At 34.8% G+C, this 26,128-nt stretch overlaps 1 protein-coding gene across 20 annotated transcripts in view; it reads right to left on the bottom strand.

Annotated features, from left to right (window-relative positions):
* The window catches only part of SNAP91 (synaptosome associated protein 91), a 125,433-nt gene that overhangs the window by 85,252 nt on the left and 14,053 nt on the right, over positions 1 to 26,128 (bottom strand). For all 20 annotated transcript variants that reach the window (XR_005650678.1, XM_039852840.1, XM_039852839.1 and 17 more), the window contains 4 exons: positions 4,410 to 4,552; positions 3,666 to 3,741; positions 2,836 to 2,938; positions 36 to 129 (listed from right to left, as the gene is read on the bottom strand). Coding sequence is in view for 19 of the 20 variants with exons in the window: in XM_039852840.1 (XP_039708774.1) it covers positions 36 to 129; positions 2,836 to 2,938; positions 3,666 to 3,741; positions 4,410 to 4,552 (416 nt within the window). In the remaining variant the exon portion in view is untranslated. The remainder of the gene's footprint in view (positions 1 to 35; positions 130 to 2,835; positions 2,939 to 3,665; positions 3,742 to 4,409; positions 4,553 to 26,128) is intronic.

Genomic DNA, 26,128 nt, shown 5'->3' with positions numbered 1-26,128 from the left:
ATTGTGTAAGAAACATTTGCTAGTGTGATACATACATCAAATTCAAGCAGTGCATCAATTTGTCCCTGCAGTATTGGCATACTCTTTAGTAGCTTTTCAGGAGCCATTGTCCTCATTACACCATCAGCCCTATAATTTTTTAAAAAAGAAAAAGATAAAACTTCCTTGTATATGGAAAATTCAAGACCACACGCATTGTTCTAAGCTATTTTCTCCCTATTTCACTGTTAATTTTGTGGGATAATTTTGAGAAATGAAGAGGTTGTAGTTGACTTCCCTCTCTGTACTACTTCCTCTTATCTATTCTCATTCTCCGACCACACAGGCAATGCTTTTTTTTTTTTTTTTTTCTGCACTGCCCTCAGGAAGAAAGTAATGTGGTCTGGATGAAAGAGGTCGGTTGAAAGCTCATGGCTGAAAGTGATGTAAAGGGTGTCATTGGAGAGAATCATAACCAGGCATGTTGACTGTTTCATTGTTGCTGTGGGCTGCATCTCCTGGATCTCAGGAGCTTGAATGGTGGAGACGTGATTACAGAGGACGCGCAATTGCAAGGCCTTATTTCAGGGCTCCCATGGGTATAAAGTGGATGTATTTAAAATTCCACTTACCACAAGGTAAATTTAAAATTTATTCAAAAAAATAATTTTTGAGATTTCAGAGGACATAAGCATTTGTTAAGTATAACAGTTTTACTTTAAATGGCTTTGTTTTCCTTTTAATTTTACTCCTCAATGTTATCTACTATGAATGGAGTTTTGTGCACATCTCTTTGGGTTGTGTTGGTAAACAAATTAATAAGCAAGTAGTGTTTTGGGGTTCATATATTAGCTATATATTTTCTATCAGTAAACATGCTTACATACAAATAATTTTGAATGTGTTTAACTCATTTGTTAAAATAATTTCAATGAATTAGAAATGCTAGGACTAAGGATACCTGAAATTTATATTTTGAGTCAAAACTACAGTTTTCCCTCTAACTGTAGATATATTCCTCATCAGTCTGTCTCCCAATGTTTGTTTATGGGTTCAAACTGTACAAAACTATTCAAAACAGTGCAAACATTAGATACGGTGTTTTTAACCTTTGACAGCGATAGTACAATGAAATTGCTCTTCTGTCATTGTTTAGCTCAATCATCTTCATATATCCTTATTCCTTAACAGTCATTCATATTATTTCATTTCCCTTGGAATATTAGTGGCTTTGTTATTGGTTTCTAAGTGTTCATTTATGACTAAAGGTGTTAACCATCTGTCATGCATTACAAATGAAATACTGTATCCCTGCTATAATTTTACTGTAGTGTTTTATTTTTTGGTTGTACAGAAGTTGTATATTGAAATATAAATATGTTCTGTTAAAAAAAAAAGAGGTCAGTTGACTTTCTGAATAGATTTTTTTAAATCTATAACAGAGATAATAGTATTAAAAATGTAAGTTTCCTAAATGCCAGTTTGTCTGTTTCTGAGAAAGAGAAAAACATGTCTTAGAAGTCTTCAAAACCTATAGGACTGAGAGTACAGATGCTACACTATAAACCAGCAGTGAAGAAAAATGCATGCTGATGTGCATAACATAGTTTGGCCAAAAGGAGATAAGGGCTTACCTAGCTTCAGAGAGCACAACTGAAGGTTAGTGCTGGAGGGTGAGTCAGAGGGGTTGCAAAACCCTGTATCCACCCACGGGCCTCTCAGGGAATCCCTGCACCCAGTGATGGTCAAGGAGTGGCAGTACAGAACTAGCTGAGGAAATACCCAGGCTGATAATGGCAACTTTCAGGGTCTTTCCCACTTCAGTGGTAGGGAAAGCATCCCAAAGTGTCTTTATGTGTCTGTCCCTAAAGAGGTGCAGAAGTCTTTCCAAGAAGGCTGTGGAACTGTACTGCAAAGGCCACAATGCATCTGGGAACATCAACGAAGGCTTCCCAGGGCCTCGGAAGTAGTCAGCGGAAGGAGACCTAGAATCATCTCTAATAAGAAGGAGATGAAGTAAAAATCTCAATTTTATAAAATCTTCACCCAAACGAAACTAATTCATTTTGAATAGGCAAGTTTATCTTGTTCACCACCACGATAAAAAAAAAAATTCAAAGCTAATGTTATGTGAGCTATTACAAAAATAGAGTTATATCTTTCTGTGTGGATTCTTAAAACTAAAATATTAAACATCCTACAATACCTTGTCATAATTTTAAGTCAGGAACAAATACAAGATTTATAAATTTATGGCTGAACACTTCTGATTAAATTCAAAGACCTTTTTAGAGGGGAAGAGATGTTAATTATGAATTACACTGCAAACATTTCAATGAGGTTTCTTAATTAATGATTATTATTAATAATTAGTACAATTATGGTGTATGTGTGTATGCGTGTGCATGTGAGTGAAATACTAGATGGTATTACCTCTCAAAAACAGATCTCCACTGTACGCACAGTTCAGTTTCAACTCAATCAAAATAAATTGAAATAACTATTGTCGACTATAGCTACTGTGCTTTTAAATGAATTTTGTTTAAATTCCCTTCACTTAAAATTATTTAAAGGTATATATGTGTTTAAGAATTTTAAATTGATTTCAACAAATAAAATGTTATACCATGTCAATTCAGAGGAGCAAGTCAGATTTTCTGCATGAAAATATAAAGTAATGCATATTCTAATCTCAAGGCTAGCTTTTACATTATTAATTGAGTTTCTTTTTTTCAGGTGATTGTAAACTTGGCCTTCATGAACAAAATTAGTTGGCATTTAAGCTTAGTTAAAATAAATCAAGGATGCCTCAAAAACTTAATCTGCTCAAACAAATATGAGAAAGAAAAAACATACCCTTTCTTCACTCTGGCAAAATCAAAAGCCATCTGTCTGTAAGAAAAAGCCTTTTCATTCAAATATCTACTATAGCGCCTTATGAAGGTAGACATGTCATAACCTGGGGGAAGGGGCAGAGGAAATAAAACTGATTAATAAAATACCTTCAATTGTGCTCTACCAAGTACCAATTTTTTTAACTCCTCAAATGTAAATGATTCTAGGATGAGGTCAATGAGTGTATCAGACAGGTCTCATTTAAAATCTTACCGCAAGCAAAAATACTTTCTGCATGAGACATTCCAAGACTATTCAGTTTAGTTATGCTACTACCCTTGTACAGAATGTCTGTTCTGATTTTTCCTTGCATTTTGTTCACTGTTTAAAATAACTGCCTGGTTCGGACTTAATACATGTAGCTCTCTGAGAACTACTCACTTGCTTGGTGTGCTTATCTTACACATAATAGCAACCAGTAAATAAAATGAATGAACAAACAACTGCAGTTCAAATTCTATTAATTTACAATGAACACTTCTTTAAGACTAGAATCTTTTTGTTAATTAGAAAAGCATCTTTCATTTCATTGCTTGTTGCACCTTCATAAAAAAACTACTGTGGGTCTAGCATACCCACTGTTACTTTTTAAGGTAAATACTGAAAAAGACAAAATAAAATTGACATATACTTCATATACTGAGTTATATAACAATGAAATATTTTAAAACTACTATAAACTATATATTTTCACATTTTTTCTTGAACACCCAGGGGAGTTTATAACCTCACTTAAAAAAAATCTACATTAAAAACATTAGTAAAAAATGATAAAACATAAATCTTCTCACCATGGGATCCACTTTTGTCCAAAAAATTGCTCAGATTGAATAGTGTATTTCTAGAGGCCAAATACTGAATAAATCTCTGAAAAACAAAAATTAGAATTAACCACCAATATTCTCAAATCATACCTTTAAATAATTTCTGATACTAGAGGGAATTTTTTTTTGTGTGTATTCTCATTGTGATCTCTTTTCTCTTACTCAGTTATAAAGCTTCTCAGTCTGCTGACTTTTTCTGAGGGGAGATAAAGACTGAATAATACTCACTAAATTAGAACTAAATCGTATAACCTTTCATTTCTGTATATAACAGAAACACCGCAATTTAATAGGTTTCAGTAGGCATCCCATATAAAATAGGTAATTTTTATTTTATTAATACTTTCCCAAACTAAAAATTTTTATAAAAGCAATTTTCACTTATGGGCACTTCTTATGGGAAAAATTACTGTATTGTTCCTTTCTCCTAACATTTTTGCCCACTAATTATATTTACGTGGTATATACATTTTAGATACCAATAATATTTAATACTTCAATAACTCTATGAAAATGTCTAACTTAACATTCATTTTTTGAAAAATAGCTAAACAGAAGATTAGAAGTGTACTCTAGATGATTCCAAACCATAGATTTCCTCTTCTTTGTCCCCTAATTGGTGAAAATGCAAAGGCCTTAAGTCATCACCAAACTATTTCATAAAAGCCTCCCTTCCCCAAGCAAAAAAAAAAAAAAGTTTACTTAGTTTACCTCATTTCCATGTACCATGAGATGATGTGTTGTGACTAAAGCTTTAAATACAACCACCCAGCTACTGTTTGTTGCCCGCTCAAAGAGTGTGTCGGCCATCTGAGGAATATTAACATTGGTCTCATTGGTAGCCTGGATCAAATCTATAAAAACAGAAGATTTCAATCACTGATATTAATCATCACAACAAAAGTTCATTTAAAATTTTAAACATTTAAACTTGCTTACTAAAATATGAGTCTAAAATTGCTTTGACGATAGCTAGTAAAATTTCAAAAAATATTTTCTCATGTATATTTATGGATACACAAATTTATTCATTACTCAAAATATGTTTTTTCCAATTATTATTACTGAATCCTCTTTTGTACCTTCTTTTGATTTTTTTCTGTTTTCTGGTACCAATTCCATTTTTTTAAATTACAAACTCCAAGAAAGCAAAGCTGCATATTAATATTTGTTAACCTTGCAAGGACAATTGTCTCAAACATGTGGACCCTTATTCTATGCAACACTTGAAGTCAACAACACATAGCTAAAAGCTTAATTCACTTGGATTTTAATCATGATGGCTGCTAATAAATACACTTGTCATGTAAGTGGCAGAATGAGAGCAATAAGTAAGTTAAAGAGGAAAGAATTCCACTCTGCCCCTCTAAACTTTCATAGAACATGGTACATGCATTAAATTACTGTAATTTGACTTGAATTTCTAAGAGAGTAAACTTTTATAATACATTCACTGTTCACATCTGTATAACATCAGTATGATTCCAGGTGTATCTCAGGAAATTTTTTTTTTATATAGCAGCCAGGAGGGGCTACCCAGCATTCAGAAAATGTGGGAAGTACTGTCAGAAAGTTAGCTGAGGCAACCAAAGATCATGTGCTAAGGAACAGAAGCTAAGCTACACTGGGGCAGTGAGGATTTAAGAAGAAACAATACTATATGACTTCTTTTGCAGGCCACACCCACCATGCAGAGTCCCTAAGAAATCCCATACGACAAATGCAGAGACAAACCCACACTTTTCCTTACTCAAAATCCATCCTCAGTAATCATTAAGCTATATATTTGCTTTATGCATGTCTCTATTTCACAGTAAATAAGGTTTTAAAAAGTTGATACACTACCACTGAAATATCTCTTAACTTCTTGACTAAAGGGTATCAATAATTGTCCTGAATTATAAATGGACCAAACCAGGCTTATTTCTTACTTTATATTTATTTTAAATTCCAGTCATCATCCTCACCCTCTTAACACTCATCCTTCAATATTTTCCTTTATTGGAATTCTATTCATCCTTCAAGAAATCTTTCCTGGTCCCTTTAAAATGCAGCCCCATGTGACCTCCCTCTGTTTTAAAAACCTAAGGCATCTTGTTCTCGCTGGGTGTTCATGTTAGATGTGTATCTGCCATAAGTTCCTACCATACCAAAGCTCTTTGAGGATGAAAACTGTTATATCAATGCCTGTTTCCTGTGCAGGACTTCGCAGAACACTATGCACAATAAACCTTTGTTGAACAAAATGTGCAAAAAACCACATTTTAGCCCAAAATAGAAAGTCATTTGAAAAAGAAACAAGCACTACATTATAACACTGTTTTCTTAGACTATATCATGGACTATTTTATACCTGAAATTCTGTGTAGGTTATAAATTCTTTTATTTGTTTATTTACTGAACAGAAATGTATCGCTGGTCCAAGGAGACACATACATGCTCAGATAACAGAGAAACCCCTGTAAGAATTGAGTAAAGAGAGGCAACATGATAAAGTAGAAAGAGCCCTGGTCCAGAGTCCAGCTCACCCTGTCTAGATGTGACTCTAGGAAAATTGCTTAATATCTCTTTGACTCAGGCCCTCATCTTTTAAACAGGGGTAATTATCATTACCTTTCAGGGCTATTATAAAGATTAAAAATGGTCTGAAAGAAGTAGGCACCCAAAATAAATGTTTGTAAATACTGTTACACATATACTGCATTACGAGAAAGACTCCAGTAAGAGGACCCTAAAGTCAGCTATGACATGGGAGAGAAGTACATTTTTAGCAAATATACAAAGTGTGGAGCCACAAGATGTGGTGTGTTCTTAGAGAACTATGGTGGTCTGGGGGCTAGGTGTGGGTAGGTGGTGGGCAGAAACTGAACTAAAAAGCTAAGGAATGGCCAGTGAGGGACCTCACACATGATATTAAATAAAGAGTCTGGACTTTAGCTTATAGACTAAGGGGATCCCTTGGAAAAGTACCAACAGGATTTCACATTTACAGTCAGCCACATTATTCAGTGACTACTAAATACTATCTTCAAGGTAAGCAGAGGCACAGGATAAGGAATAATCATCTTTGCCTGGAGATACCAGAAGACAGAAAAATGGTAAGTTAGAAAGCTCAGTTGAGAGTCAAAGATGAGGTGAATCTAAATCAATGAAAAGGCAGTGGAGATGGGGGAGATAATGAATGGAGCAGAAAGATATTTAGGAGGCACAATTGATGGGATTTGCAGGTGAATAAATGGATATTAAGAGGTAAAGGGAAAAGGAAATCTGAATAATTCAAGGTTTCTCATTTGGAATCCAGTAAATGCTTTTTACTGAAATAGGAGTAAAATTGTTTTCAAAGGAGATATAAACTATGTGGGACAGGAATACATTTGAAGTAGCTGTTGGAGATCTAATCTGAAACGTTTGATAGGGATTAGAGGCATGTTCTAAAGCTCAGGAGAAACATTTGTCCTAGATAGAAATTTGAGAGTCATCAGCAATGAAATGGGAACTGAAGTCATGAAAGTAGAAGGAACCCAAAAATCATGCAAAAAATTGTGAAAATTATGCTATAAATAAGAAAAGAAATAAGAATTGAAGCTAAGAAAGACTCATGTTTAAGAGATGAATGGAAGAAACATAAGTGAAAGAACAATCAGAATGGTAAAGAGAAGCCCAAGAAAGTGAACTTATGGAAGCCAATTAAGGAAACATCAAAAATTTCATGAAACAATTAGGAGTCACTGGTGTCAAATCCAACAGAAAGCCTTGGTAAGCTGATCCCCCAAAATAGAATATACAACTCGGGAACTGCTACCAAAGCCTAAAGTATTTGCTCTTTGACTATTTATAAAAAATAATTGACTACCCTGTTCTGTCACTAAATGGGAAGTACGCATAAAGCAATTCTGATGCATAACGAAGATCAAAGGCTGTCTCAAGGAAAAGTAATCATGTGATTGAACTGTGAGCTGAACTAGCCACTTTTTTCATAGACTACGCTTTTTACTTGAAAGAACAATTGATAGACTTCAAACCAGTGGTGATTCAGACTTGATATTCAGCAGTTATTTCTCTAAAATTAAGTTAGCCTGTCGCTTACCAAAGAAAGAAAAGAAAGAAAGAAAGAAAAAGAAAGAGAGAGAGAGAGAGACAGACAGACAGACAGACAGACAGACAGAAAGAAAGAAAGAAAAAAAGAAAGAAAGAAAGAGAGAAAGAAAAGAATAGAATGACAGCACTGGTTGCCAATGATAAAATTTACTCTTTCAAATAAAAATTAGAACTTTTGAAAACTTGTGTCTGCTCTAGTAATCCTGACAACGTTCTAGTTTTTTGAGAATTTTCTGAAAAGGTCATTGGTGATATTAATGAGTATCATTTGTTGATATTATATAACAAAATGTGTCAATATTTCAGAAAATGTGAGTAACTCAGTGAACCAATATTTTCCAAATGACTAGTACAGAATGTTACAAAATAATGCACTCAATTCATTTAAAGTACAGGTAGACAAATGCAAATGCATTTTAATGTAACAGAGTATAAAAGTTGGATTTTAATGTAACAGTATAAAAGTTTACTGACATGGTTTCAGATTAAATATTGCAATTTAAATATAAGAAAATATCACTTAACAGGTTTATGGGATAGTATCAAAGAAGAATATCCATAATTTTATGAAAAGGCTGTTAAAACGGTGCTCCCTTTTCCAACTGCATAGCTGTGTGAAGTCAGATTTTCCTCACATACTTCAACTAAAACAATATATCCCAACAGATGGGTTAAAGAAACAAATATGATCATCCATCTTCTATTGAGCGAGATATTAAAGAGATGTATAAAGATATAAAACCATACAACTCTTCTCATTATTATTTTTTTTTGTTTTGGAAAATACTTATTTTCCCTAGAAGTATTATTTGTTAAAATGTCAATAGGTTGATTATTGTTATTTTAAACTGAAAAATATTTTAAACTTTCTCAGTTTTGATTTCTAATAGAGTAAACATCTAAACATATAACTTGCAGAAATAAAAGCTCTTTGAATCCTTCAATAATTTAAGAACATAAAAAAGTCCTGAGACCAAATAGTTTGAAAGCTGCTATTCTTGTTATATACTTAAAAAGACAATTGCTATGTTGTAGGACATGCACATATTTAACAAAATGTTTTTACATAAATATTGCACAAAGTTATATTCTAACCAGTAGTTTATGAGTTTCTACTACTTGACTTCCTCACCAAATAGTTTCCATTTAAAGACTTTTAAAAAATTAGAAACAAAACAAAGCATAGATGTAAACGTGCAGAAAAATATTCTTGAAAATTGTGAGAATCTAAATGCTAAATATCTTTCATCTTTAAATCCTTAGAATTCAAAGTCTTAGTTGAACTTGGGTAGACACATATGGTATTGTTCGGGAAGTGTTAAAAATAGCTTTATTAAAGTATAATTGACATACTAAAAAAGTGCACATATTTAAAGTATACTATTCGGTAAATTTTGACAAACATATACACTCATAAAACTATCAGCAAAATCTAAATAATGAACATATCCATCACTTCCAAAGATTCTCTCAATCCCTTTTATAATTCCTCCTTCCTAACACTCTTCCCCAATCTCCTCCCCTGTTGTTCCTTGGTAATCACTGATCTGCTGTAAGTCAATGTACATTGATTTGTATTTCTAAATTTTCTATAAAAAGAATTATACTTTTGGGGGGGGGCAGGGAAGAAGTCTAACTTCTTTTACTTGTCATAATTATATTTTGAGATTCATCTGGTTGTTCCATGTATCAATAGTTCATTCCTTTTAGTTGATGAAGTGTATTTGTTATATGGACATACTCCAACTTTTTATCCATTCACCTATTAATGTATAATTAAGGAGACTCCAGTTTTTGGTTATCACAAGTAAACCTGCTATGAACATTAGTGTAAAAGTATTTCTATGAACATATGCTTTCCTTTCTCTTGGGTAATTGCCTAGGAGTGAAATGGTTATTTGAAAGTAAATATTTGAGAAACTGCCAAACTACTTTCAAAATGGTTATATCATTTTACATTCCTGTCAGCGGTGTATGAGTATTACAGTTTGTTTATTTATTTGATTTTGCTATTCTAACAGGTATGATGTGGTTATCTCCCAGTGGTTTTTCTTAGCATGTTCCTGATGACTAATGATGTTGCACATTTATTTCGTATGCTTTTTATTAGTTTATCTGCCATTGGTATAAATTCTTTTGCACTGGTTAATAAAATTATATTGGTTTCAAGTGTACAATTAAATAATATGTCATATGTATGTTGCATGGTATGTTCACTACCCAAAGTTAAATTTCCTTCTGTCACCATATATTTGACTTCCTTTATCCTTATGTGTCTCCTCCCATCCCCTTTCCCTCTCTGGTTACCACTAAACTGTTGTCTGTGTCTATCAGTTTTTGTGTTTTTTGTTTGTCTTGTTCATTTATTGCTTTTAGTTTTATATGCTACATATATGTGAAATCGTATGGTTCTCAACTTTTTCTGTCTGACTTATTTCACTTAAGCATGAAAATCTCAAGATCCATTTATGTTGTCACATATGGCAGTATTTCATCTCTTCGTATGGCTCAGTAATATTCCATTATATATATGTACTATATCTTCTTTATCCAATCATTTATCGAAGGACACTTTGGTTGTTTCCACATCTTAGCCACCATTAATAATGCTACAATGAACATCGGGGTGCATATGTTTTTATGGATGAATGACTTTAAATTTTTACATACCTGGATGCCCAGAAGAGGGATTGCTGGGTCAGCTTAAGGAAGTTCCCTTCTATTCTTACAGGTTCCCTTATATTGCTGAGAGGTTATTCCTTGTTTGTTTGTTTGTTTGTTTTCCCATGAGTGGATACTGAATTCTTTCAAATACATTTTCTGTATCTCTTGAGATGGTCATATAGTTTTTCTTTTTCAGTCTGTTATTTGGTGAATTAACTGATTAATTTTCAGATGTTAAACCAACTTTGCATTCTTGGGATAAACCCCCTTAGTCATAATGTTTTATCTGTTACTAAAATTGGTTTGCTAAAAATCTGTAAGATTTTTTACATCTATGTCCATGAGAGATATTTTAAAAAATTATTTTGTTATTAGTTTCAAGTATACAGTATATTGGTGAGGCATTTATATAGTTTATGAAATGATCCCCCTGATTACTCTTCCCTCTGGCTCTCTGCATAGCCATTACCTTACTGCTGTCTGTATTCCCTATGCCATATTCCCATTTTATTTTCTTATAATGTCTTTGTCTGGTTTGGGGAACGGAATAATGCCAGTCTCATAGAATAAGTTGAGAAGTATTTTCTCATCTTCGATTTACCGGAAGAGTTTGTATAGAATTGGGATTACTTCCTTTTTAAATGTTTAAATGGGTAGAATTCACCCATTAAGTCATCTGGGCCTGGAGTTTTCTGTGTTAGATGGTTTTTAACCATAAATTCAATGTCTTTAATAGGTATAGGGCTATTCAGGCTATTTATTTATTTTTGAATGAGCCTTGGTAGTTTGTGCCTTTCAATAAATTTATCCTTTTCATATAAGTTGTTGAATTTATTGGCATTGAGTTGTTAGCAGTATTCTCTATTGTCTTTTTAACATCTATGGAATCAGTAGCGATAGCTCTCATACTTACCTGATATTGATAATTTGTCTTTTCTTTTTTTTTTCTAACTGGTCTAGGCAAATGTCTTTCAATTTTATCAATCTTCTCAAAGAATCAGCTCCATCTCCACAATTGAGGAGATCATGAGGATCCAGCTGGGGACCTCCACCCTTTGCCATAGCTTGGACACTCTCTCATAGCAGTAAGCTGGGACAATCCTAGAACTCACCTTGCTTGTTTTCCATCTCTCAGGGATCATTGTCCTTTATTGCTTGATGTCCAATAAATTAAAAGCAGTTATTTGATAAACTTTGTCTAGTTTCTAAGTTGTTTCAGGCAGGAAAGTATATGTAAGTCCAGTTTCTCCATCTTGCCACAAAATCATTTTTTTTTGGTAGTTTTAAGAGATGAAGATATGTTAGAAAATCTCTCCTCGGCAAGATATCACCAAAATAAGAGAATAAAAAAAATAGATGTAAATGGGAAAACAACTTTAAGAGTTGTAAATAATTGTTCACTAAAATAAGAAAATAGCGACTAACTTGAATAGGTTAGTTGGGAGGGATACCTAAAACGAGAGTTACATAAATGAGAACAAAGTCAGGACAGCAAGAGTAAGAAATGATGACCCCCAAAGTTAACCTTAGAAAACAAGGATGAATGGAATAGAAAATAAAAGAATAAACACCTGTGAGTTTACAGAGATAAAGGGGAGCAGTTTGCAAATGTGCCCAATATGATAAATAGTATTTGCAGAACTTAATAACACTATCCTTCTTCAAATAAATTCTTCTTTAAATAAAAAGGTATAAAATGTGAACTTTTAAATTTTTTCACTTAATCTACTCAATATAGCTGAATAAAAACTTTACTTGTAGTTTTATATTACCATATTACCACAAGTGAACTTTAATGTAATCTAGTTTCTAAACTATTTAGGTAATTTCATCTCAAAGAAAAATACATACATTTTGTCTTTTTTTATAGTTCTTTGTAGAAATTTAAACTACAAAAATCCCCTTCTTATGCTCTTTGTTCCCCTATACAATTATGGCAGATTCAAAATTAGGAGATGCAGTATATGGACATCACAGTCAAGTCATTCAAGTTAAGGCTTTGGAGACACATCACACCCAGTTTGATTACAACCTGTTACTTAAGACCTATCTGATCTGGAGCACAATTGTCCCTCTTAACCTCCATTTCCGCATTACTATGATGGGGATAATAACAGTACCTATGTGACAGCTGTTTTATTAAAGCAGGTAATGCAAGTGAACTATCTAGCACAAAGCCTGATACATTATAAGGGAAGGATCAAAGTACTAACACAGAACTTGATATACTATATCCACCCCACACAGTATAACAAGCTCTGAGCCAGATACTTTGCTTACACTAGATATATAGATATATAGATGTATAGATATATATGAATATATATTATAGTATATATAGTACAGTATACACTAAAAGGGATAGATAGAAACATGCGATTATAATTAGATCCATCTTTTGACTACCAATATAAAAAAGACTTGGCTCTGTTCTATCAGCTAGAGATCCAGTAGTAAACAAAACAGACATTGTTCGCCTTCGTAGATCTTACTTTCTAATGGAGAACACAAATAACTAAATTACAATGTCATACAGAAATAAGTAATGTGATAAGAAATAAAGGGGATAGAGAGTTACAGTGGGTACTGTTTCAGATAGAGTGATCAGAAAAGACCTCCCTAAGAAAATGACATTTAGAGACCTAATACAGTGAGGAAGCCAGCCATTCAGTCATCTTGTGAAGGAATGTTTCATGCAGAACAAACAGCAAATGCAAAGCTCTGAGTTAAGAACATGCCTGATGGGTTCAAGAAACAGCAAAAAAGCCGTATTCCTGGAGAACAGCAAAAGAGAGAGAAAGTGGCAGAAAAAGAATTGATCAGGACCAGATAACTCAATGCATTATAGGTCAAAGGAAGCACTTGCTATTTTGTTAAATTGCAATAAGTTGTTTGAAGGTTTTGAGCAGAGGAATGACATGATCCGACCTATATTTTCAAGAATTACTATGGTGGCTATATGGAGCACAAACTGGGTGGAGGGAGTGGAGTTAGGGAGACAAGAAGATTATTTTAACAGTTCAGGTGGCAGGTGATAATGAGTTTACATCAGTGTGGCAATGGGACAGAAGCAGGAAAACAAAAGGTAGGATTCTAGATATTTTGAAGGTCAAGCCAAGAGGATTAGCTGATCGATTTGATGGGAGGCATGAGACACAGAGAAGAATCAAGAATGATAAGCTGGTAGGATCTGAACAACTGGATAAACTGCTTCTTATACCCTCTGCAAAAGAGCAGAGGAGGTAAGATATGTGCTTGTATTGAAGTGCTTATTTCTCTTTTCACCCACTTTCACTCTCTTCTTTGACATCACTCCCAATCACATGGAGCCCCAAGACCTGTGCAGTGTTTGGGCTACATCTAAGAGTACTTCTAGTGTCTGGAACACATAAAAGGATGTCCTCAGAGTTATATCAACATTTACGTATCATGGTAAACTACACTCCCAACGTGCTCAAACATAAGTTGGTTTGAGATGCAGGCATCAGCCGCTTTTCAAAATGAACATTATAAATTACTATGATTCTTCTGACCAATTGGAGGAGAGGAGAGACTGACCATGATGCCTCCCAAATGAAGCATCAGAGCTTCCAGGAGCCAATATGAGTGTCGAACTGCCTGTCTGCATGACTCTGAATCCAGAGCGATATCCCACTGTTGCTTGAGATTGGCAGTAGCAGGTGAGTGAGTGGTCCATATGCCAAATATTGCATCCTCAGCTAACTCTAGGGTTGTAGAAAACTATTAGGACAAAACTTGGAAGTTTACTTTTCACCTTTTAGGATCTGTACACAGCTAGTTCTGGCATTAACAATGAAACCTATAGGCAAGTCATTGATTTTCTTTAGCCTAGTGTCTTCATCCATGAGATAGAAATAATCACATTTGTCCACCAGCCATAATACTTATCCTCTTCCAATTGTTTTCCTAAAAACTATCGTAGGGTTCTCAAAAGAATCCTGTGCTTTGAGAATCAGGTGAAAATTTATATGAACAGAACTTTAAAAGGATACATAAAAAAGTGGATAGTATTATAGAGGTAGAAGATGATGTCTGTAACAGACCACTGAAACAGAAGATCATGGTGTTCTGGGCAACTCACAAAGAATTTCGAGCCAGTTCTCTAAGCTGGCAGTAATTGCTAGAAGGATGGCCTTTGCCGACTTCATTGCCAGTGAGATTTTAGAAGATACATGCAGCTTGGGTTACTGAGTTCCTGCTACTGCCACATGGTGATCAACTACCTATGTCTAGTCTTCAAGTGTGTTGGGTTCATTAACTCATGTCCTATTTCTATGACGGCCTCAAGTTTGTTTGTTTGTTTGTTTGTTTGTTTGTTTTCCCACAGAGCCTTGGACTGAAAATAAGCTAAAAGAGTTTACATTTAAATTCTCTCAAAACAGTATTTTAAGAGTCTCTAGAAAAGAATTTGCATGTTAGTAAGTTTACTGTATCCCAACACTGATCGATCTTGCATGTCTTTTTAAATAACTAACCTAAGTTTGTCATGCTCTAACCATAGCCCATCACTCTCTATTCTGTACTCAGAAAAGAACAGCCATTTCATCTTCAGTTAACTCTTTATATTCAACACCTCCTTTTCAAGTGCTCTCGAGCCATAAAGCCATGTTTCATAGTTAGGACTAAAGCAGGAGGAACAAGGCATCAGTTTTCTGTTCCAGTCATGCTCCTTACCCACATATGTGAAACTTATGTTTCTCAAAAATAAACAGTATCCCTAAATGCCAGACGCTTGGGACTTTTCTCCTTTGATGTATCTACAGCCTAATCTCTAGGATGTCTCTCAAATGCTTATTCAGTTTTCACTCCAAAGCTGGTCCAGGGCTGGATCTTCTCTACCTTCTGCTCCTGCTCTTCATAAGAATCCTTGTTAACACCTCCCAGCATTATCCCATCTCCTTGGCCTTACCCAAAGTCTTATTGTTTCTGTTCCTTGGAAACTTCTACAGAACTTCCTAGAAGGAAATGTCCAAAAAGATTTCTGAAATAACCAGGAATACAACAACTTTAGCTCTTAATATACTATGTATATACTTTTATCTTTACCTTTACTACAGTGAAAAGAGAGGAAAAGAATTTTTAAGTAAAATGAAAAGAATATAAAAGCCTCTCTTTATATTCTTCATTTCTAGGGGGAAAAAAATCAAATGAAAAACCAAAAAGGTTTTACATTTGCTTAAAGTTTCTGAAACTACATTTACTGATGAGTAAATGCAGGGGAAAAAATGAAGAAGGGTCAGAAATTTATATAGAAGAGGTAGTAGCAACAGAGGGAAACGAGGAAGGCAGCTCCTGAGACTCTAGTCTCCCTATCTCTTTGTTTTCCCCAAGCCCTGTACAGCTGAGATCCCGGCCAGACTATCCCACACTGCCCTCTACTATCTAACAGGTAGAAAAAAAAATCAAGTTCTTAATTCCACTATAGCTTAAAGGGTCAGGAGGGAAAGCTATTTCTTATATTTCAGAATGGAATTCAGTCATTTTGACCCTACCAACATTTTAACAATGATTAGTTTCTTTAGTATTTCGGTCCTATGGTTCACTTACAGTTCAGGTACATTCTGATTAATACGGACTCTGGTGAGATACTTAGAGAACTTAAATACTTATCAGAACATTGTTCTAGAGAAAGTGGTTTTTAAGATTTAAAAAACTTCAGTGTTCATAACTAGCAACAAAAAACTGCATACTACCCATGTCCATTTATATTTTTATTCATAAATAAGCTAAATCAAAATATAACCATTTTTTTCCATAATAGAGACAATGCTTTATTATTATTCTTTCTTAATAGTTCGTTATAAGGACATTTCTTAACATCTCTTTATAGCTCTCGGGGCTAAGAGCAACTCAAGTCAAATATATCTATAAAACCACTGGGTCACACAGTTAATTTACATCAAAGAAAAAGCTAAACCTCTCTGTGTATCAATAAAATCTAAAAATTTAAGACTAAACAGTTTATCATATCATGGCTCCCTTTTCCACTCATACCTGTACCAGTATCTGTCTAGGACTTTACACACAGTAGTAATCATAGCAGTAGATGCATCGACTATATAATTCAAAAGGAATAAGTAAGGTTTTAAATCTTTAAACTTTCTGTTGGGCCTACTTTTCTCTTATCCTATTCTATAGCTTCTGGTCTTCTAATTTTCAATACCTTTCATTGAAATAGTATAAAAAACTTGGCGCTGTTACATCCCACCGAAAACTCACTCTCTGGTGATCCAACTATTCTTTAAAACTAGCCATGCGCCCTGTACATACGCGGCTTCACAAATGTAGGATATTTTGGCCATCAGTTTTGCTCCCTTATGTTCTCTCCAAACTATTCTCCCCAGTTCTGCCTATCTCCTTATAAACTTTTCCTGCTCAACATTTCGGAGTATGATATACAACTTTGTGTGTGTTTCCTTAAGTTCCCTGGTGCTCAGTCTAGAACTTTCTTCACATTGGCAGTACTGGCATTTTGAGCCAAATAATCCTTGGTTGTGGGGGGCCATCCTGTGCATTTCAGGATGTTTAGCAACTTCCTTGGTTTCTACCCACAAGATGCTAGCAGCATCCTCCCTCTCTGAGTCAAGACAGTCAAAAACATCTCCAGACATTGTAAAATTTATCCTTTGGGTAAAAATTGCTCCCTGTTGAGAACTGCTTAAGAGTTTAGAGATCTCAGGAGCTGAAGTCAGGCTAGAGTAGGGACCTGGGGAAGCTGTCCCAGCTTGTGACCAATATTTTATCCAGTTTCTGTTGTGGGCAAATAACTATGCTATATCAGTAACAGTCTATAAGAACTGAATATATATGTATAGCATTTGCTGCTGTAACCAAGTAAGATTTACAGAAAAATGACTCTCACATTTAATCAAAGAGAGCAGTTCCAGCTTATGAAGGGGTTGTGATTTGAAAGTATACAAGCGTATTTATAATCAGAAACACATATGGCTGAACTATCAAAATTACCATTTTTGTCAGTCAAAAAATGATTTACCATCAGCAATTTCATGTGATTCAACCTAATAATTCCTATAGCAATGGTAGGTTCCCACTAAATCCTCCTGAACTATTCTATTCCCACTGCCCCTTTTTCTCTTGAGGTCCTTAATACTGACTCACATTTTCATTTTTATCAAAAAAAGTCATTGTTTCTGATCTTTCTACCTTTCCAAGCCCTGTGAAACAATATGCAGCTTCATAGCTTTTCTAAGAGCCTAGAGTCCAGAGAAAGAGAGAGGAAGAGTGAAAGAGAGAGGAGGAAAGAGAAGGGGAGACGGAGAGGGGAGAGACAGATAGACAGAATGTCTATTTCCTATGTTTCTCTTCAGGTCTTTTGTCCCATTTACCTAGCTAAAGAAAAATGATGGAAATAAATAGTTTCATATAATCCAGTCCTTCCAAATCTGGGTTCCCCAATACCCTAAAGCAGCCATTGTAGGTAACAAATTAACTTGTCTTTCATTCATCTGTAATATTACTAATATACCATCATTAGGAGGATTGAGAAGAGTCACTTAAATCATATTCTGCATTCTGTGGCTCAGATGAGGAACCCCATTCTGCTACTTCCTCATACATGGCCTGCTTCCAAACAGGAACCCCCCATGATCTTTCACCTGGCCTTGCATTCTCTTTTTCCGTTTGTCCACTAGAGGGTTCCCATTCATCCTGAATGCTCGGACAATACTTTGTGAACTTCCTTGGCCCTTGCCAAACATAGTGCTTTTCATGGCATTCTGTACACAACTTTAGACCTCATCTCACAATCTCATGCAGGTTTATTCACATATCTGTGTGCTTTACTCAAATGTGAGCTCTGCTTCACCAGCAAAATTCCTGAAATACGGTGGATATGAAATAAAATGTTGAAAGAGCCATAATAAATGCTCCTTTTCTCCTTAACCCCAAAACCTTTAACAGTAACTCCGATTCTTGGAGCTCTGTTATTAAAAAAAAAAAAAACTATTTAATATATTTAATATCACACTGACATTAACCACAGTTACAAGAAACTGTAGAGCCGCCATGTAACGACTCCTCCTTCTCAAGAAACAGATGGAGGGAAAAATCATGATAATTATTCTTAAAATGAGTTAAACCAAGACCTCTGCCTCCTTCTCAGAAGACAGCCAACATGTGGCAAAAAAGGGAGAAGATATGTAATATCTGAACAAATCTTGTTAAAATCCTTTTTAGTGTAAAGATCACACTAGTTTGGGACTCTAAGGTCCTGTTAGAAAAAGGAGCAAAACTTGTCCTTCGGTGTGTAAACAAGTCAAGAATTATGATTGCATGCCACAGACCCACAATTTACGCTTCAGAGAAAGTTATAATAAGGGTCAGAACATATACCCCATGGACATGGTGGCCTGGTTGTGCCCTCAGAGTGTAACAGTTGTCTGGAAGAAACCACTCTGTGCCATCTCCAGACACAGTGTCACATAGGCTCGGGGGTCCAGGCCTCCTTCTACATTGGAAGACATCTTATCTGTGGCAGATGGGTAGTAGCAGGAGCAATGCCTACTGCGTTGCTTGGCACAGACTGAGAGATTCGAGGAAATCATAAACACTTTGATTTTCCCTGTCTGAAAGCATTTACATCATTTTTTTTTATTAAAAAGAAATAAAGTAGAGCCCTACACAAAGAAGGGTCATTCCTAATTTTAGCAGGTTAAAGATGATCACACACCACTTCACTTCTTACCTCACCATTCTGTGGGCCATAACCAGACTGCCACCATCTTTGCCTTTTTCCTTTACCTAGCGCCCATGTTGATGCCACACTAAGCGTTATGAAGTTCCTCATGTCTTTTACTCTATCTGTTCTTTCCAATTTCCCTGTAAACACCACCTCCTAACCTTTTAGAACTTGCTTCTGGTCTTCTGAGACTGTCCTACCAACTGGATTCACATCTTTCCAATCCTCTCTGCATTTGACAAGACTGAAGTTCATAAAACATCTCTTTGAGCTGATCATTCTCTTGCTCTCAATAATTTCAATGGCCTATCACTCACACACAAAATCCAGTCACCTAATCTTACACGCAAGGCTCCACTGGATGAATTCCTACCTGGGTGTTTTTCTCTCTTTTTTTCTAGAGCATTTTTTGCCTTTAACATCTTTTACTCAACTTACTATGTTTATTGCTTATTGACTGTCTTATTCCCCACCTCAAATATAAACTCTACAAGAAAAGATCTTTCATCCACTTGGCATCTATAACAGTACCTGGTTTACAGATCTATTCATTAAATATTTGTTATAAACCTGGAATGCACTCTGGTTTTCTCTCGGTTGTCTAATTCTAGCCTTCTTTCATATCATATAGTCAACACTGATTTTTTTCTTATATCTTATAATTGGGTTCTTCCTATACCAGACCTGCAAAACAGACAAAATTAGATGAAGTCTCTCAGGTTGTAAGTTGGTAACTTAGCTAAGCACCATTTTTATTATATCACGTGTTCTTCTGAATAAGCTGGTCACATTTATATAACTCATAATAAAATCACCATTTAGTTTATTAAATGTTCCTGGCCACAGAGGTATTTCATAACAAGGGGTAGAGTGTAATGAGTTTATCTTAAATATTATCTTTACTCTTAAATATTAAAGTCTCTTATTCAAAGAACTGACAAAGGTTTTTGCTTAAAACTGTCGCTAGTAGGTCTTTGTGACTAATTCAGTAAATAAATTACTTAAATTTAGTGCCCTATTTGGGCCCAGACCATTATATGGGGATAAAATCACTCTCATACTTTACTTTTATATTATCTCGTGCTTTAGGTAACCTAGCTTAATTTCAAGTGTAATGTATTAGAGTCTAAACATTCTTTCGTGGAAGCATTCCAGTCTCATAGGAGAATAGCTGCTCCTCAACTTGTTCTCAAAGCTGCTCCCCAAATACACTTGTGGGCACCTCAGAGAAGCAATCAATTCGTGAGGCAATACTGTATTTGTTTGCCAGGTATTGGGAGATGCGGCTTTTGTTCTTGGCAGCTGCTTGGCCAATGAATGTGGAGTGGAAAATGAGTCCATATTTTGGCATGTTACCCCTTGTCTTCAGGGGTCTGGAAACTCAGTCCCTAGGAATCACTCAGACACTAGGACTGGCCATCTAAACATTCTTTAGGACAATGGTTACATCCTTTTAGACTAACAGAATGATTCATTGCCTGACACTAAATTTATCAATTCTGATTTCAATTAGTAGAGCTTAATCATACTTTTCTTTAATGCTGTTTCACATGGGGATAAGACTGAAAAAGGATGAGATGAAAGCCTATTTCTATAGAGCTAATTAGAAATAACTGGAGACATTGTTACCAGTGTGTTGATAACTGCGTAGTTTTGCTAATTAACAATAATGTTCTTTTTTGTCGATGAGCATGAAAGTCCATTTTGGCATTTTTAGTGCCTTGCTTTAAGATTAAGTCATGTTCATTAGGTTTTGGCTTTCTTGTAGAATAATTTTTATACAAACACATAAGTCCTTGATGAAGGTCAAGTTTATCAAGTTTTGGTCCTGAAGACAAGATATAATACAGGATTTAATATTATTTGTTCAACTGCAGTTAGCCAGGTATTCCACACCTCATTTATGCTAGCTATTAATTCTGTAGCTTGCTGAGCTCATACTAGGGTTTGATGAGCTCTAGTGATTTAGGCAGAGTGAGGCGTTTAAGGGTATTTGTGATAAATTATCAGTTACTTCAAATGAACATGATTACTATAAGAATTTAGTTGTGCTTACTTAATACTCTGACTATGAATAATATTGTTTTAAGAAAAAATTAACAGCAAATTATTTCATGTCTTTCAGGAAATAATAATAATATCCTTAATGGGTCATATGTTTGTGATGAAATTCACCTAAAATTCAGCTAAAATGTAACTGTGGTTAGAAATTCCAAACCATACCTGTACCATAATGTACCAAAGAACTTAAATATAATTAATAATATGATTAATAATATTCTTTATATATATATATATATATATATATATATATATATATTTTTTTTTTTTTTCCCCCTACTATTTATAGGCCCATCTCAGGCAGAGGCCACTTCAGTTATCCATACAGATATTTGGGGAAAGGACATTTGAGGCAGAGGGAACAGCTGGTGCCAAGGTGGGTACCCGCCTGACTAGCTCAGATATAAGAAGAGGCCAGTGTATCTGGACCCTAGTATGAGGTGTTTTCCTTTTACTTCTTCTTTTCCATTTCTCATCACCTTATTTTATAAGTTAAATTTTTTATTAATCTTAACAATTTCCTTCTACTCTACCTTATCTCTAAACAATAACTTCAAATTTTCTTTGCATTTATGATTAAAATAAAAAATACTCTGAGGCAAGTTTCCTTGAATATAAAGATAAAGGGGAGCATCATATACTGAGGGTTTTCCTAATGATTATGGACACAGAGCAATAACTTGAGTATTTTAATTTTTTTCAGGGAGTACTTCCTAATACTATTATGATGATCAAGTCTCTACTTGAAGAATGAATAATATTGTGATTCAAGACAATTTTTCAAAATGTCTTCAATCCAAACAATGTGCATCAGTATCCTTAAAATTATTTATTGACTAAATTTTGTCATATGGTTCTACTAAGTTTTGTTGATCTTTCTATTAGGACCAAAAATTGTCAACGTCCTTCAAGTATACTTCACTATTAGTATATACAATGTAAATTGAGCTTCACCATGAAACTGATCTCACTTTTAAATCAATTTTATAAGTTCGAAATTTTTTCTAAGTGTTAAAAAAAAATTTTTCTAAAGGACAATTCATTAACGTTTAATGCAAAACAATATATTTAATGCCTCTCCACTTCTGGTCACATCTTCAACTATAACTTGAGAACAGTACAAAATTGTAACCATGAAAAATCTAGGCCCAACAATACTCACTCTACATACTGTAGTTTTATCATTTCCTATATGTCTTAAACATTTCAGGGGACAACTATCATTACTTTGTTTTTAAAGAAGCAATAACCCTCTTTTACTAACAGATATTATATTTGAAAAGTTCAATATCTAAAAAGTGCTAAGTCTAAACCTATTTACCAACTCTCAATAATCTGTTTTAGGAGATGACTTTAATCTAATACAAGTTATATTTTAATAATTAGTGCTAACATTGGTCAACAGAGCAAAAACAAAATCATGAACCCATATAGTGAGGGTTTCATCTGCCACATGTTTTCATATCTTCTAGGAATAAACTATCATCTCTTAAGCAAATGCCAAAGGTAAGCACAAAGCAGCTGGGCTGGGCTCATTTTGCATATTATTGCTGTATATAGTATCCGATACCTAGAAAGATAGCTGTTAAGCCCCAAAGGCTTTTTCCTCCAATAACAATAATTTATAGAGTAATTTAGAGTTGAAGTTTGTTGTTATTGCTGTTTTTAACAAATCTATTCATTTAAAATGTTGCCATAACCCCATGACGCCTTAGTAAAGAGACTGAGCCCCTGCCTACCCCCCATCAAATTAAGTTAATTGGTCCAAGATCACAGCCAGAAATCAATAGAGCCTGAAATTACACTAAATCCTCTGATCACAAATCAGTACTCCTGCTGTACCTTCTAGCACTTCCCAAAGTCCTTTAATAAAAAATATGTTAAATAAAGGCCTCTAGCAAATCATCAAAAGACATAACTGATGAGGGGTGAGACTGTCTCAAGAATAGTCATTTGGATGGACCCACCTTCTCCACTTCTTTCCCTCATTAGACAGAAAAGGGCCTTTGCAGGGGTTTGTGCCCATCTAGCTAATTACCTAATAAACCGCCTTTAGATCTCACCTCGCTTTTTATTCCTTAAAACAATCACATGGTGTTTTAACTGGTTTTGTTTTGGATTATTGTTATCCATGACACTAGAGACATAGACAACAAACAGGAAACATGATGCAAAGGAGAAAACAAAAAGAGTCTTGCAGTTAGAACTCTCGAGGAAATTCTGACTCCTCCCCTCATTAGCTGTGGGAGCTTGGATGGTCCCTAACCTCCTTTTGCCTCATTTTCCTCCTCTGGAAAGTAGGGATAAGAGTATTTACCTTACAGGAATTTGTGAGGTTAACAGCAATTGATCACATACATGTGCCAAGCACAACGTGTTAGCCTCTCTCTCACCCCTGTGGAGATCTTTTATTTCTAATTAATTAATTTATTTTTATGGTAATGCAGTATTTTATTTATTCTGCCCATTAATAACTAATATTTGAGAACGTTTACAATATTAATGGAACTTAATCTAAGACAAGTTCAACTTACATTTTTTAAAGTATTTCAATACCGGGTATTCATAAGAGAGATAATTATAGTCAAAACTTATTTCAGAAACTTATAATAAATGTTTGATGTTAGTCTACATACAATTCAGCTTTTGGTGTAAAGATCTTTGGCTGCAAGAAAGAACATTTGGGTTTACTTTCCTAATAGAAACATCTCAATGCTGGGATGGCCTCTTCTTAGTATTTCTGCTGCTGTTGATTTTTAGCACAGTTATCTGTGATTGTATGAATGGAGTTGAATGAAGAGGTACTCATTATATTGATTCCAAATAAAAGTACATAACCAATTACACGAAATTACCAGCTTTTAAAGATAAGCTCACTGGCAGATGAATTCTGAGCTTGGAATCATCCAAGTCAAATGCCAGTTCTTGGCATCTAGGTAAATCCAGTGAGCGGTTTCCATTAGTATTTAGTGTGGATAAATTGCCTAGACAAGTGATGGCAAACCTGTTTCATCTTAACTGTCACCTATAATTGACAGTAGAAATCCAAAGGATGCACTTTGAGGCCGAAGGAAAGTTTTAGTGTAAAGAGTGCCAGGATCAATCTGCAATGTCTTCCAAGGATGGAAGAATGAGTCTACTGGCCAACTATTAGTCATCCATTTCTAGAATCATCCGGCCTCATTGAAAAAGAAAAAAATTAACAGCAGTTAGCTTATCGATGGATATTAACAACCATGTTATTTTGGCCATGGAATTTCTGGCAATCTCAGTGTTTGTATTTTTAAGATATAGGTGACAAGCCATAAACCAACTTATTTTTCCATGGACATGGTGAAGTCAGTGCTGTGTGTTCACATTTCATTTCTTTTTCCTTCTGAGCTCACCTTCGCCTACATTTTGGAGAGGCCACTGAATTCCTGCTAGTGAAATACAGGTGCAATGTTGTTTAGTCCTGGAACTAAATTTTCCCCTACAGTACAGTGAGTCCTCATGTAACACTGTCAATAGGTTCTGCAACTTTAAGCAAAATGACATATAATGAAACAACGTAACACTGTCAATAGGTTCTGCAACTTTAAGCAAAATGACATATAATGAAACAATTTTACCATAGGCTAATTGATATAAACCATGTTAAGTTCCTACAACATTTCATCAATGTTATAACGAAACAAAGTTGAAATAAATAATCATATTCAAAGACAAGCTGTACTCCCCTGTCTTCCTCTGTCAGATAGATGCATAGAGTCTAGTGGAGAACCCTGAAACCCTAAGTGATGGAATCCCCAGATGGGACGAGACATCCACAAAAGACTGTGATATGAGCAAGAAATAAAATTTGTACCAGGCCACCACCTCTTGGGATTCTGGTGAGACTGCAGTTCTGGTGAGACTGCCATTCACTCAGGTAAACCATGACCTGAGCGAAGCAAATAAGAATTCTTCCCTATGATTTTGTAAAACTCTAGCTGTAGGAAGAGATCCCTTTCTCTCAGTGAGACTGTGGCAATGAGAGCCTGGAAACTTTAGCCCACCAAGTTTCCAGACCACTGAGAAAGTCAGTTTGTGAGAATGAAGCAGGTGCTCCATCACTACTGTGTGGAATGGAGGCAAGAGAAAGAATCCTGAACAAGTACCAGAGAGGCTCAGCTTCATCCCTGTCTTTCCCTCAGACTGGTTACCAGGGCCAAAACGATCCTCTTTTTGCCTAAACTAGTTTGATCTATATTCCTATAACCCACAATCAAAAGTATGATTAAGATGGGTTTAAAGTAGAAAGTAAAAGTCCTTCAACCCACCGATAACATATTAGCATATATTCTACCAAAATATATAATAGGGTATATACATATTTAAAAAAAAATGAAAACCAGATTATATCTCATAAGTTGTTTTTCCATGTCAAATATACTTTAAAAATCTAATTTTTCCAGGTTCCCCAGTATCTTATTGTTTAGGTACACATTTTTTAATTGAGTATTTAGGTGTAATCAATTTTGTATTCCTGTATAACATATATTGCTACAACAATCATCCTTGAATGCACATTTTCTCTATTTTTTCCATTTATTTGTTTGATATAAATTTATAGCAGTCAAATTTCTGGGTCAAAGGATTTTCAAGAGTTTTGATTAATATTACCAATCCACCCTCCCAAACATTTCTACCATTTACACTCCCACCAACTGAGTGCCCAATTTACACTCTTCTTTTTTCTGTTTGAAAAAGTAATGCTGAACTCAACTGAAGAAACACTTCTGAGTTCACAGAATGCTGAATGAAATGCTTAATACAATCCACAAAAAGGACCAAAGTCAAATCTCCATTCCACTGAAATACATACCGATCCTTGACAGTAAGATTATGATAGCACATAGATCTTCAC

The sequence above is a fragment of the Pteropus medius genome, unplaced genomic scaffold (genome assembly GCF_902729225.1).
Source record: "Pteropus medius unplaced genomic scaffold, Ma_sr-lr_union100, whole genome shotgun sequence".
NCBI classification, from domain to species: domain Eukaryota; kingdom Metazoa; phylum Chordata; class Mammalia; order Chiroptera; family Pteropodidae; genus Pteropus; species Pteropus medius.
The sequence above is the reverse complement of the archived record's forward strand: the minus strand, read 5'-3'. Positions and strand labels throughout refer to the sequence as shown.